This window comes from Neofelis nebulosa, chromosome 8, assembly GCF_028018385.1.
Source record: "Neofelis nebulosa isolate mNeoNeb1 chromosome 8, mNeoNeb1.pri, whole genome shotgun sequence".
Lineage (NCBI taxonomy): Eukaryota > Metazoa > Chordata > Mammalia > Carnivora > Felidae > Neofelis > Neofelis nebulosa.
This window is the reverse complement of record NC_080789.1, coordinates 96,183,447-96,197,257: the sequence shown is the minus strand read 5'-3', so window position 1 is coordinate 96,197,257 and position 13,811 is coordinate 96,183,447. Positions and strand designations below refer to the sequence as shown.

The 13,811-nt window shown below is 42.4% G+C and overlaps 1 protein-coding gene across 1 annotated transcript in view; it reads right to left on the bottom strand.

Annotated features, from left to right (window-relative positions):
* Positions 1 to 13,811, bottom strand: part of DUSP16 (dual specificity phosphatase 16) — a 95,657-nt gene that overhangs the window by 6,417 nt on the left and 75,429 nt on the right. The window contains exon 6 of the mRNA XM_058743635.1: positions 13,342 to 13,501. Within this exon, the coding sequence (XP_058599618.1) occupies positions 13,342 to 13,501 (160 nt within the window). The remainder of the gene's footprint in view (positions 1 to 13,341; positions 13,502 to 13,811) is intronic.

The window sequence follows — 13,811 nt, the reverse complement described above, 5'->3', positions numbered from 1 at the left end:
TCCTATTGTTTCCTATTTTTGTTTAGGAGAATCTTCTGTAGGTCATAAAGTGGCTCAACATAATTCATTTGCTGAGTTTAAGAAGAAAACTGTGTATATACTAGGAATCAGGTTTAGCAGGTCACTTTAATGAGGACCAAGGGAACTTGTACCTTTCCTGGATATGGAGATGTTACTGATTGCATCATGTATATTCTGTACAACAGGGTAGGACTTTTGGACACTTTGTGAGAACCAAGAACATTCAAGCAAACAGTGCTGCCATCTCACTGTTGTGGGGCTTTAAAAGGCTACTTGTAGGAATGGGCAAAGTTATCCCACACAGCCTGGAAGCTACTCATATTTTAGCCAATATTATGACTGCCTCGATTGTAAACAACTACACACGTGCTCACCATGAACTGCTGCCATGGAGCTAAATTCTTCCCTTTTCCTTCTTGTTTTAGCTGACAGCACCAAAAGTTTACCAAACCTTATGTTAAAGCTCTTATAATTAACATATCCAGGGAATCTGCTCTGGCTCTGGCAACTGAATAGTAATACAAGGCCATTCCAATCTCACCACCTCCGTTACAAATATTACAAATTCCAGGGTATGTGATTTATTATGTACAAAACACATAGGGCTTTTGGATAGTATATGAAAAATCAAACAGCCTTCCTTAGATAAACAAATCAAACACAGTGGAATAGTAACAAATGAATACGAATACTTCTTGAAATTAAGAAATATGTATATACAACATAATACTACATAAACCCATGTACATAAAGTCCATTACCTTCCTGGGCCTATAGAATACTCTTCCTTATCTCAACTATACAGGACTTAGCCTGTACTGATCTTAGTATTTCCCCTTTTGCCTTGGCTGCTAAGAAGCTCAGAGCTAAGATTTTCACGTAATTTCAATAGGTAACTGTAATTCAGATTATACTTCTTCTACCCCCATATTACTTGATTCTTGCCCTTTTTTCCATTTTAATGTGTATGTGTGTCAATGCATCTTTTGATCCCAGTCTCAGACTGTAAGCTGCCTTAAATTCTTATTGGAAGTAGGCTCAGTTTCAATTTTTTTTAAATGTTGACAATATTCTCTCAATTATTTAAAATAATTATCTCAAAACAAGTCTGTAAGGATCTATAAGGATCTTGCTCCTAACTACCTCAAAGGGTTTAACATTGGGCACATATTATGCAGTAAACACAGTAAATGGGATATGCACCCACACTTCCTTTAAAAACAATGTTTATTGACTTGGATGAATGTGGCAGAGAAGTAGGGAGGCATGAAGTTCCTTAATCCTTCAAACACAGCAGTACCAAGGCCAGAAGACTTGGAATTCCAGGAATCTGGGCTACAGAGTGACAGAAACATCTCCAGGGGCCTACAGGGACAGTTTGGCAGGACAGGGATGCATGATTGCAAATTGGGAGAGATAAAACAGACAGCATAGGCACTGACTGAAGGAGGATCTCCTTCAGTGGAGAGACAAAAGAAAGAAAAAGAGAGGCTGTGGAAGCATGGTATTGTATTTGGACAAGAGAAAAGCCTCTCTGGACCATGGACCAGGGAACGGAAAAAAGCAGTTAGTCTCTAACTTGCAAACAGCCTTAGGAGTGACAATCCAGGGTTGTGCAACTTTCTCTGGACCAGGACTGGAGCCGGCTGCCAGTCTGTGCACCTGGCCCTGGCGGGGAGGGGGAGCTGGCCCCAGGCTCGGTAGTGAGCTCAGAGGTGATTTGGGAGAAAGCTGTCCCCCTCCCTCAAGTGCCGTGGCAGGGGGTATATTGGCGTTCCAAGGACAAAAGACCCTGCAGGCACCTGCCAGCCGGCGGTCCTCTATCAGCTGGTTGGGCAGAGTGACACTACCCTGGAGCCAGGGTGCCCAGGGCAGGATCCTTTAAAACAACGGGGTCTGAATCCCAGCCGAGTGCCTGGGAGGCAAGGGAGACTGCAGCAGGACAAACCAGCCCACTCTCACCCACACGGCACTGTGAGGACAGCCTGAACATTGTGGTTTGGAACACCCGGTCCAGGGAGGAGAGACTGGGGTGTCGCCATTTTTCTCCCCATCACCAAAAAGGTGGGGCTTCAGAGAGGACAGTGGGCCCCCAGTGGAGATGGGACCCGCCTACACCAAACCACACCCTCTGCACCCGGTAACTGCATATCTGCCAGAACAAAACTGACACTGATCAAACCAGATGGCCCCTCCTCCAGACCAGCACAGCCCCCATTCCAAGGCATCATCAGACAAGTTTGATGATTTTGCATTTCTGATGTGATTCTTGGTCAAGTCTTATTTTATACACACACACACACTTTTCTTCTTCTTTCTTCCCTTCTCTATTCTGGTTGTTGGTTTGCTTAAACAGACATTTTTAATGTATTATTTTTACACCTCTTCTGTATCTCCTTCTTTATTTTCCTCTCTTTCTCTCAGGATTAAGCCATATAGTTTCTCTGAATCTCTGCTTGGTCATTTTTTTCCCCCCACCCCTGTCATTTCTCTCTTTGTATGAGATAAGTCTTCTTCCACTCTACTCCTTTTTAAATTTTTTCCAGGGTCACTTCAATGAACAAATCAAAGCACACCTGGTGGAGGGTCCAAACCACCATGAGTAGGGAGATAAAGCAACCAGAGTCACAACAACAGAGAGTACACAACACACTCCAAAAACACCTCCTAAAGGGACAGGCCCTGGACAATGTATGACCCCTTTTTAATATAGTACTGCTCGCAGGTGCAGGACACATAACAAGCTATTAAAGCATGTAAAAGACAAAAAAATAGCCAAAATGATGAAAGGGAAGAATTCTCCCCAAAAGAAATTCCAGGAAGGAATGACAGCCAGAGAATTGGTCAAAACAGATATAAACAATATATCTGAGCAAGAATTTAAAATAATAGTCGTAAGACTAATAGCTGGGCTTGAAAAAAGCATAGAAGACAAGAGAATCTATTGCTGCAGAGATCAAGGACCTAAGAAATAGGCACAATGAATTAAGAAATGTTGTAAATGAGGTGCAAAATAAAGTAGGTGCAATGACAGCAAGGATGGAGGAAGCAGACAGGAGAATAAGTGAGACAGAAGATAAAATTATGGAAAATGATAAAGCTGAAAAAAAAAAGGTAGGAAAATACTAGACCACGAGGGGAAAATTAGAGCCCTAAGTGATTCAATGAAACTGGCATAGTGAAACCGGCAAAACACAAAGATAAAGAGAGAATTCTGAAATCAGCTAGGTACACATGGGCCTTAACCTACAAGGGAACACACATAAGGGTAGTAGCAGACCTGTCCTCTGAAACATGGCAGGCCAGAGGGAGTGGCAGGAAATAGTCAATGTGCTGAATAGGAAAAATATGCAGCCAAGAATCCTTTATCCAGCAAGGCCATCATTCAGAATAGAAGGAGAGACAAAGGCTTTCCCAGACAGACAAAAACTGAAAGAGTTCATGATCACTAAACCAGCACTGCAGGAGATCCTAAGGGGGACTCTGTGAGTGGAAACCACACTGAGATACCACCTTACACTGGTAAGAGTGGCTAAAATTAACTCAGGAAACAACAGATGTTAGTGAGGCTGTGGAGAAACAGGAACCCTCTTGCACTGTTGGTGGGAATGCAAACGGGTGTAGCTGCTCTGGAAAGCAGTGTGGAGGTTCCGCAATAAATTAAAATAGAACTACCCTGTGACCCAGCATTAGCACTACTAGGAATTTATCCAAAGGATACAGGTGTGCTGGTTCATAGGGGCACAGGTACCCCAATGGGTATAGAACCACTATCAACAATAGCGAAAGTATGGAAAGAGCCCAAATGTCCATCAACTGATGAATGGATACAGAAGATGTTGTTTATGTATACAATGGAATACTACTTGGCAATGAGAAAGAATGAAATCTTGCCATTTGCATCAACATGGATGGAACTGGAGAGTGTTATGTTAAGTGAAATAAGCCATACAGAGACAGACAGATACCATATGTGTTCACTCTTATGTGGATCCTGAGAAACTTAACAGGAACCCATGAGGGAGGGGAACAAAAAAAAAAAAAAAAAAAAAAAAAAAAGGGAGGTTAGAGTGGGAGAGAGCCAAAGCATAAGAGACTCCTTAAAAACTGAGAACAGGGGGAGTTCCGGAAGATGGCGGCGTAGGAGGATGCTGGGCTCACCGCGCGTCCTGCTGATCACTTAGATTCCACGTACACCTGCCTAAATAACCCAGAAAACCGCAAGGGGATTAGCAGAACGGAGTCTCTGGAGCCAAGCGCAGATGAGAGGCCCACGGAAGAGGGTAGGAAGGGCGGCAAGGCGGTGCGCGCTCCACGGACTGGCGGGAGGGAGCCGGGGAGGAGGGGCGGCTCGCCGGCCAAGCGGAGCCCCCGAGTCTGGCTGGCAAAAGCGGAGGGGCCGGACGGACTGTGTTCCGACAGCAAGCGCGACTTAGCGTCTGGAAGGTCATAAGTTAACAGCTCTGCTCAGAAAGCGGGAAGGCTGGAGGACAAAGGGAGGGAGAGCTGCTGAGCCCCCGGACGGCAGAGCTCAGCTTGGCGGGGAACAAAGGCGCTCGCTAGCGCCATCTCCCCCGCCCATCCCCCAGCCAAAATCCCAAAGAGAACCAGTTCCTGCCAGGGAACTTGCTCGCTCTGCGCAAACACCCAACTCTGTGCTTCTGCGGAGCCAAACCTCCGGCAGCGGATCTGACTCCCTCCCGCTGCCACAGGGCCCCTCCTGAAGTGGATCACCTAAGGAGAAGCGAGCTAAGCCTGCCCCTCCTGCCCCCGTGCACCTTGCCTACCCACCCCAGCTAATACGCCAGATCCCCAGCACCACAAGCCTGGCAGTGTGCAAGTAGCCCAGACGGGCCACGCCACCCCACAGTGAATCCCGCCCCTAGGAGAGGGGAAGAGAAGGCACTCACCAGTCTGACTGTGGCCCCAGTGGTGGGCTGCGGGCAGACATCAGGTCGGACTGCGGCCCCGCCCACCAACTCCAGTTATACACCACAGCAAGGGGGAAGTGCCCTGCGGGTCCTCACCACTCCAGGGACTATCCAAAATGACCAAACGGAAGAATTCCCCTCAGAAGAATCTCCAGGAAATAACAACAGCTAATGAACTGATCAAAAAGGATTTAAATAATATAACAGAAAGTGAATTTAGAATAATAGTCATAAAATTAATCGCTGGGCTTGAAAACAGTATACAGGATAGCAGAGAATCTCTTGCCACAGAGATCAAGGGACTAAGGAACAGTCACGAGGAGCTGAAAAACGCTTTAAATGAAATGCAAAACAAAATGGAAACCACGACGGCTCGGATTGAAGAGGCAGAGGAGAGAATAGGTGAACTAGAAGATAAAGTTATGGAGAAAGAGGAAGCTGAAAGAAAGATAAAAAAATCCAGGAGTATGAGGGGAAAATTAGAGAACTAAGTGATACACTAAAAAGAAATAATATACGCATAATTGGTATCCCAGAGGAGGAAGACAGAGGGAAAGGTGCTGAAGGGGTACTTGAAGAAATTATAGCTGAGAACTTCCCTGAACTGGGGAAGGAAAAAGGCATTGAAATCCAAGAGGCACAGAGAACTCCCTTCAGACGTAACTTGAATCAATCTTCTGCACGACATATCATAGTGAGACTGGCAAAATACAAGGATAAAGAGAAAATTCTGAAAGCAGCAAGGGGTAAACGTGCCCTCACATATAAAGGGAGACCTATAAGACTCGTGACTGATCTCTCCTTTGAAACTTGGCAGGCCAGAAAGGCTTGGCACGATATCTTCAGTGTGCTAAACAGAAAAAATATGCAGCTGAGAATCCTTTATCCAGCAAGTCTGTCATTTAGAATAGAAGGAGAGATAAAGGTCTTCCCAAACAAACAAAAACTGAAGGAATTTGTCACCACGAAACCAGCCCTACAAGAGATCCTAAGGGGGATCCTGTGAGACAAAGTACCAGAGACATCACTACAAGCATAAAACATACAGACATCACAATGACTCTAAACCCGTATCTTCTATAATAACACTGAATGTAAATGGATTAAATGTGCCAACCAAAAGACATAGGGTATCAGAATGGATAAAAAAACAAGACCCATCTATTTGCTGTCTACAAGAGACTCATTTTAGATCTGAGGACACCTTTAGATTGAGAGTGAGGGGATGGAGAACTATTTATCATGCTACTGGAAGCCAAAAGAAAGCTGGAGTAGCCATACTTAGACAAACTAGACTTTAAATTAAAGGCTGTAACAAGAGATGAAGAAGGGCATTATATAATAATTACAGGGTCTATCCATCAGGAAAAGCTAACAATTATAAATGTCTATGCGCCAAATACCGGAGCCCCCAGATATATAAAACAGTTACTCATAAACATAAGCAACCTTATTGATAAGAATGTGGTCATTGCAGGGGACTTTAACACCCCACTTACAGAAATGGATAGATCATCTAGACACACAGTCAATAAAGAAACAAGGGCCCTGAATGATACATTGGATCAGATGGACTTGACAGATATATTTAGAACTCTGCATCCCAAAGCAACAGAATATACTTTCTTCTCGAGTGCACATGGAACATTCTCCAAGATAGATCACATTCTGGGTCACAAAACAGCCCTTCATAAGTTTACAAGAATTGAAATTATACCATGCATACTTTCAGACCACAATGCTATGAAGCTTGAAATCAACCACAGGAAAAAGTCTGGAAAACCTCCAAAAGCATGGAGGTTAAAGAACACCCTACTAACGAATGAGTGGGTCAACCAGGCAATTAGAGAAGAAATTAAAAAATATATGAAAACAAACGAAAATGAAAATACAACAATCCAAACGCTTTGGGACGCAGCGAAGGCAGTCCTGAGAGGAAAATACATTGCAATCCAGGCCTATCTCAAGAAACAAGAAAAATCCCAAATACAAAATCTAACAGCACACCTAAAGGAAATAGAAGCAGAACAGCAAAGGCAGCCTAAACCCAGCAGAAGAAGAGAAATAATAAAGATCAGAGCAGAAATAAACAATATAGAATCTAAAAAAACTGTAGAGCAGATCAACGAAACCAAGAGTTGGTTTTTTGAAAAAATAAACAAAATTGACAAACCTCTAGCCAGGCTTCTCAAAAAGAAAAGGGAGATGACCCAAATAGATAAAACCATGAATGAAAATGGAATTATTACAACCAATCCCTCAGAGATACAAACAACTATCAGGGAATACTATGAAAAATTAAATGCCAACAAATTGGACAACCTGGAAGAAATGGACAAATTCCTAAACACCCACACTCTTCCAAAACTCAATCAGGAGGAAATAGAAAGCTTGAACAGACCCATAACCAGCGAAGAAATTGAATCGGTTATCAAAAATCTCCCAACAAATAAGAGTCCAGGACCAGATGGCTTCCCAGGGGAGTTCTACCAGACGTTTAAAGCAGAGATAATACCTATCCTTCTCAAGCTATTCCAAGAAATAGAAAGGGAAGGAAAACTTCCAGACTCATTCTATGAAGCCAGTATTACTTTGATTCCTAAACCAGACAGAGACCCAGTAAAAAAAGAGAACTACAGGCCAGTATCTCTGATGAATATGGATGCAAAAATTCTCAATAAGATACTAGCAAATCGAATTCAACAGCATATAAAAAGAATTATTCACCATGATCAAGTGGGATTCATTCCTGGGATGCAGGGCTGGTTCAACATTTGCAAATCGATCAACGTGATACATCACATTAACAAAAAAAAAGAGAAGAACCATATGATCCTGTCAATCGATGCAGAAAAGGCCTTTGACAAAATCCAGCACCCTTTCTTAATAAAAACCCTGGAGAAAGTCGGGATAGAAGGAACATACTTAAAGATCATAAAAGCCATTTATGAAAAGCCCACAGCTAACATCATCCTCAACGGGGAAAAACTGAGAGCTTTTTCCCGAGATCAGGAACACGACAGGGATGCCCACTCTCACCGCTGTTGTTTAATATAGTGCTAGAAGTTCTAGCATCAGCAATCAGACAACAAAAGGAAATCAAAGGCATCAAAATTGGCAAAGATGAGGTCAAGCTTTCGCTTTTTGCAGATGACATGATATGATACATGGAAAATCCGACAGACTCCACCAAAAGTCTGCTAGAACTGATACATGAATTCAGCAAAGTTGCAGGATATAAAATCAATGTACAGAAATCAGTTGCATTCTTATACACTAACAATGAAGCAACAGAAAGACAAATAAAGAAACTGATCCCATTCACAATTGCACCAAGTAGCATAAAATACCTAGGAATAAATCTAACCAAAGATGTAAAAGATCTGTATGCTGAAAACTATAGAAAGCTTATGCAAGTAATTGAAGAAGATATAAAGAAATGGAAAGACATTCCCTGCTCATGGATTGGAAGAATAAATATTGTCAAAATGTCAATACTACCCAAAGCTATCTACACATTCAATGCAATCCCAATCAAAATTGCACCAGCATTCTTCTCGAAACTAGAACAAGCAATCCTAAAATTCATATGGAACCACAAAAGGCCCCGAATAGCCAAAGTAATTTTGAAGAAGAAGACCAAAGCAGGAGGCATCACAATCCCAGACTTTAGCCTCTACTACAAAGCTGTCATCATCAAGACAGCATGGTATTGGCATAAAAACAGACACATAGACCAAAGGAATAGAATAGAAACCCCAGAACTAGACCCACAAACGTATGGCCAACTCATCTTTGACAAAGCAGGAAAGAACATCCAATGGAAAAAAGTCTCTTTAACAAATGGTGCTGGGAGAACTGGACAGCAACATGCAGAAGGTTGAAACTAGACGACTTTCTCACACCATTCACAAAAATAAACTCAAAATGGATAAAGGACCTGAATGTGAGACAGGAAACCATCAAAACCTTAGAGGAGAAAGCAGGAAAAGACCTCTCTGACCTCAGCCGTAGCAATCTCTTACTCGGCACATCCCCAAAGGCAAGGGAATTAAAAGCAAAAGTGAATTACTGGGACCTTATGAAGATAAAAAGCTTCTGCACAGCAAAGGAAACAACCAACAAAACTAAAAGGCAACCAACGGAATGGGAAAAGATATTTGCAAATGACACATCGGACAAAGGGCTAGTATCCAAAATCTATAAAGAGCTCATCAAACTCCACACCCGAAAAACAAATAACACAGTGAAGAAATGGGCAGAAAACATGAATAGACACTTCTCTAAAGAAGACATCCGGATGGCCAACAGGCACATGAAAAGATGCTCAACGTCGCTCCTTATCAGGGAAATACAAATCAAAACCATACTCAGATACCACCTCATGCCAGTCAGAGTGGCCAAAATGAAGAAATCAGGAGACTATAGATGCTGGAGAGGATGTGGAGAAACAGGAACCCTCTTGCACTGTTGGTGGGAATGCAAATTGGTGCAGCCGCTCTGGAAAGCAGTGTGAAGGTTCCTCAGAAAATTAAAAATAGACCTACCCTATGACCCAGCAATAGCACTGCTAGGAATTTATCCAAGGGATACAGGAGTACTGATGCATAGGGGCACTTGTACCCCAATGTTTATATAGCAGCAATCTCAACAATAGCCAAATTATGGAAAGAGCCTAAATGTCCATCAACTGATGAATGGATAAAGAAATTGTGGTTTATATACACAATGGAATACTACGTGGCAATGAGAAAAAATGAAATATGGCCTTTTGTAGCAACGTGGATGGAACTGGAGAGTGTGATGCTAAGTGAAATAAGCCATACAGAGAAAGACAGATACCATATGGTTTCACTCTTATGTGGATCCTGAGAAACGTAACAGAAACCCATGGGGGAGGGGAAGGAGAAAAAAAAAAAAAAAAAAAAGAGGTTAGAGTGGGAGAGAGCCAAAGCATAAGAGACTGTTAAAAACTGAGAACAAACTGAGGGTTGATGGGGGGTGGGAGGGAGAGCAGGGTGGGTGATGGGTATTGAGGAGGGCACCTTTTGGGATGAGCACTGGGTGTTGTATGGAAACCAATTTGACAGTAAATTTCATATATTAAAAAATAAAAAAATAAATAAAAATTAAAAATTAAAAAAAAAAAACAACTGAGAACAGGGGCGCCTGGGTGGCTCAGTCGGTTAAGTGTCCGACTTCAGCTCAGGTCACGATCTTGCGGTCCGCGAGTTCGAGCCCTGCGTCAGGCTCTGGGCTGATGGCTCAGAGCCTGGAGCCTGCTTCCGATTCTGTGCCTCCCTCTCTCTCTGCCCCTACCCCGTTCATGCTCTGTCTCTCTCTGTCTCAAAAATAAATAAACGTTAAAAAAAAAAAAAAAAAAAAAAAAAGAGAACAAACTGAGGGTTGATGGGTGGGAGGGAGGGGAGGGTGGGTGGTGGGTATGAGGAGGGCACCTGTTGGGATGAGCACTGGGTGTTGTATGGAAACCAATTTGACAATAAATTTCATATATTTTTTTAAAAAAAAATGAAAAAGGCTGGAAGGAAATAAAACGATGATAACAGATGTGTTAGGATGCCGAAGTTACAGGTTTCCTTTTCTCTGTTTTTCGGATTTTCTGCATTGTATTTACATTGCTTTTACAGTCACAACACCTTTGAGGATGTATTTTAAAAATCTGATTGAAAAGTGATTTAACTGGATTGGGTTCATTAGAACACATTTCTTGGCAGCAATGTGTGTGTGCCAGGCAGCTACACACTGGGAATAATGAGGCTGCACAGACAACAGTCTGCCGTGTGGGGCAGGGAGGGAACAGAAAGGTTGTAAAGGTGGGGAGCAGGTGCTGGAGGGTCTGGGAATGTTAGGCTAAGGACAGCAGGTTCCTGAACAGGGGGCAACAAAAATACTGATGGTGAAAACTGGAGAGAAGAAAAACAAGCTGCCACCACAGCTATTTGGGAATAAAAATCTTTGAACAAAGGGCAGAGAGGATAACAAAAGGGTAAGGGGAAGCCAGTGAAGATGTGAAGTTACAAAGGCTAAAAATAAAGAAGTAATAATTGAGCTTCTAGAGGACAGCTCAAAGAAAAAGAAAACCAAAGAACTTCTCAGATGTTAATTTTTACAACCACTACTACTTACTAAGAGCCAATTATAAGTTAGGCGAGTGGCAAGGTATTCTAGGTACGTTATCTATTTTAATCCTCACAATATCCCTATAAAGTGATACATTATCTTCAGTTCCAGATCAGGAAACGGAGGAACTTACCCAAAATCACTTAACTAGTACCCAAGGAAGACAGGACTCAAATACAGTTTGGCTCCAAAGTACATGCCCTTAGTCACCTCCCTGTATGGCCTACATTTAAACTCAAGAGGCGAGGCAGGAGCCTGGAGCAGCAGCAACTGGGACTGGGGTCACCTGGTGCGTGTCCTGTAGTGCAAACAGGCAACCCGAGCTCACTACTGCCCGTGTGAACTAAAAACGAAGACAAAACTCCATGAACACTTGAGTCCTTCCAACAAACCCAGAAACTTACTGGAATTTACCTAAATAATACAAAGAAAAAACACCCGCAAGCCTGGAAGTTTCTAAGCCCTGGTATGAGGGTGCATCTTCACAGCGTGCACTCTGCCATGACCCACCCTCACGTAAAGCACCCTAGAGACCAGCAACTACCGTGACTGTGCACTGGATTCCAAAATGTGGCTGGACACTCTGCCCTCAATGACCTGGGTGGGATAAGGACAGTGGCCCTAGGAAATAGGCACAAGCAGGTGAAATACTGAGGAGTATGAGGAGTATAAATATTTTCAGATGTTACAAATAAATGACAATATGTGTACTTGGGTGTGTTTAACCAAGTTGGAACACAGTAAATTCTTTTTGTCTGGATTAAAAGTGGCAGGATGACCCCAATATCTCCCATGAAAGAAGAAAGTAAGTTGGGGCAAAGTTATTCATATTCTCTCTTTTCTGCTAACCCCCCTAAAAGCTTAGACATTGTGATGAGTTAAGAGAATCAGGTTCTCTTCTAAATAGATTCTGAAACTGCACTTTTAGCTGAAATTAGAGCCAAATGTCTTTGGATTGATGCGACATGGAATGGGAACATTAACCATAACGTTAAAAAAAGAGAACGTTTGTTCTCTTTTAAAGAGGCAAAAACTGAATGATATACTGAATATTTCCTAGAAGTACAATGGTGGGGGTGATTAATTTGGGGAGTTTTGTTTGTGAATACTGTAATGTGAATTATCTAAGCCATTTATCTTCTGGCATTTCAAAGGCTGCATTCTAATTAAAGATGAAAAGTTTTAGCAATCTGGAATCTTGAAGAAAAAAAAAAGGCAGAACTGTTTTGGAATTACTCAATGTTCCAAAAGCATTATCTAGAAAAAAAAAAAATTCCTCTCACAGATGAAAGGGTACAGTTGAGGGGCTCAATTTACAGCGTTTCACATCTTAAAAGGAACTAGTTCTTTTTTTTAATTACAGTAACCAATTCAGAGTATTTAATTGTGGACTACGGTGCTCAAGCTTCTGTGACTGGGGGAAGAAAAACTTCTCACATGGAACATCAAGAGTGAACCGTGCCATGCTGCTCAAAAGCAAACAGCGTACCTCCTCTGTTCAGCTACTCTCCAGTAAAACCCCATTTCAAATACACATCACCAATTTACCACCACCAAAAGACCTCATCCTGCGGCACCAAAATGTCACAAAGCACCTGAAGCTAGGAGTCGGGAGGCTCCAGGACTAACAGGCCCAGGCCCAGCAAACAACACAGCACAGGACAGATCAGAGCCTATCACAATCAACCCCAAGGAAACGACCGTGTGTGTGTGTGTGTGTGTGTGTGTGTGAATTCTATTAGAGCCGGTACTACTTGAAATTACTGGCACATGGATTGAAGCTTACAAATCTCATGACATAAAGACTTTAGATGTAATGGGATTTGTTTTCACAGGATTTGACTTTTCTCTGGGGAAAACATAGCAGCAAGGCAAAAACAGTTTAAGGAATGCCACCAAACTTTCCGAAAGTCTTTTATAGGATTTGAGGAAATGGCTACAAAATTTAATCCCAGAAGTTTAACTGATTTCAAGTGCTTGCAAATATGTAATGACAGATGCCATCAGGCTTAACCCTGGCAGTGGTTTAGTTAGCTATAATGTCACAAGGCCAGTCTCAGAGACAGCATGGCACGTCACCTTGGCCACTGAGTGAGATAAGCAGCATCATGTGTTGTTTTCAGACTTTTGAAATCTCTGCAATAGCCTCCTTTTCTCTAAAGAGAGAAAAAGGGAGAGAGGGGAGGGGGCACCTGCACATGAGACTATAACCCTTAAAGGGCCTGTAATACTACCCTGAACTACTTACCGATGAAATCGACTGATTTGTCCAACCACGGCAAAATTTTCTCGCAGAAACTATCATTCACAGGCACGCGCAGGAAATGAGACTCGGGGATAAAGTCGGGCTTAGGACAGGTATTGCTGGCATTTAACACATAACCAATCCCATTCTGTTGCATCAGCTCCTGTGGAGGGAAAGAGCAATTAAAATGTGAGCGCCACACTGAGCACAATCACTTTGGAAGAGGAAAGCTTAATATCATGATCAAAATTACTACTTTCCTTGAAATCAGAGTTAATTCAATCGGTGAAATCCAAAAACCTAGCGCAATGACATTTAGAGACTTCAGTTTCAAGCAGAATTGTTTTTAAGGGCAAAAAAAAAGCTGTTTCCAATGGCATGCTTGAAGAACACACATCATGAATACAACCAATTCTCTATTACCTTCACTGCTGAGAGAGAAGTCGAAGAATACAAAATAATACCATGACAGT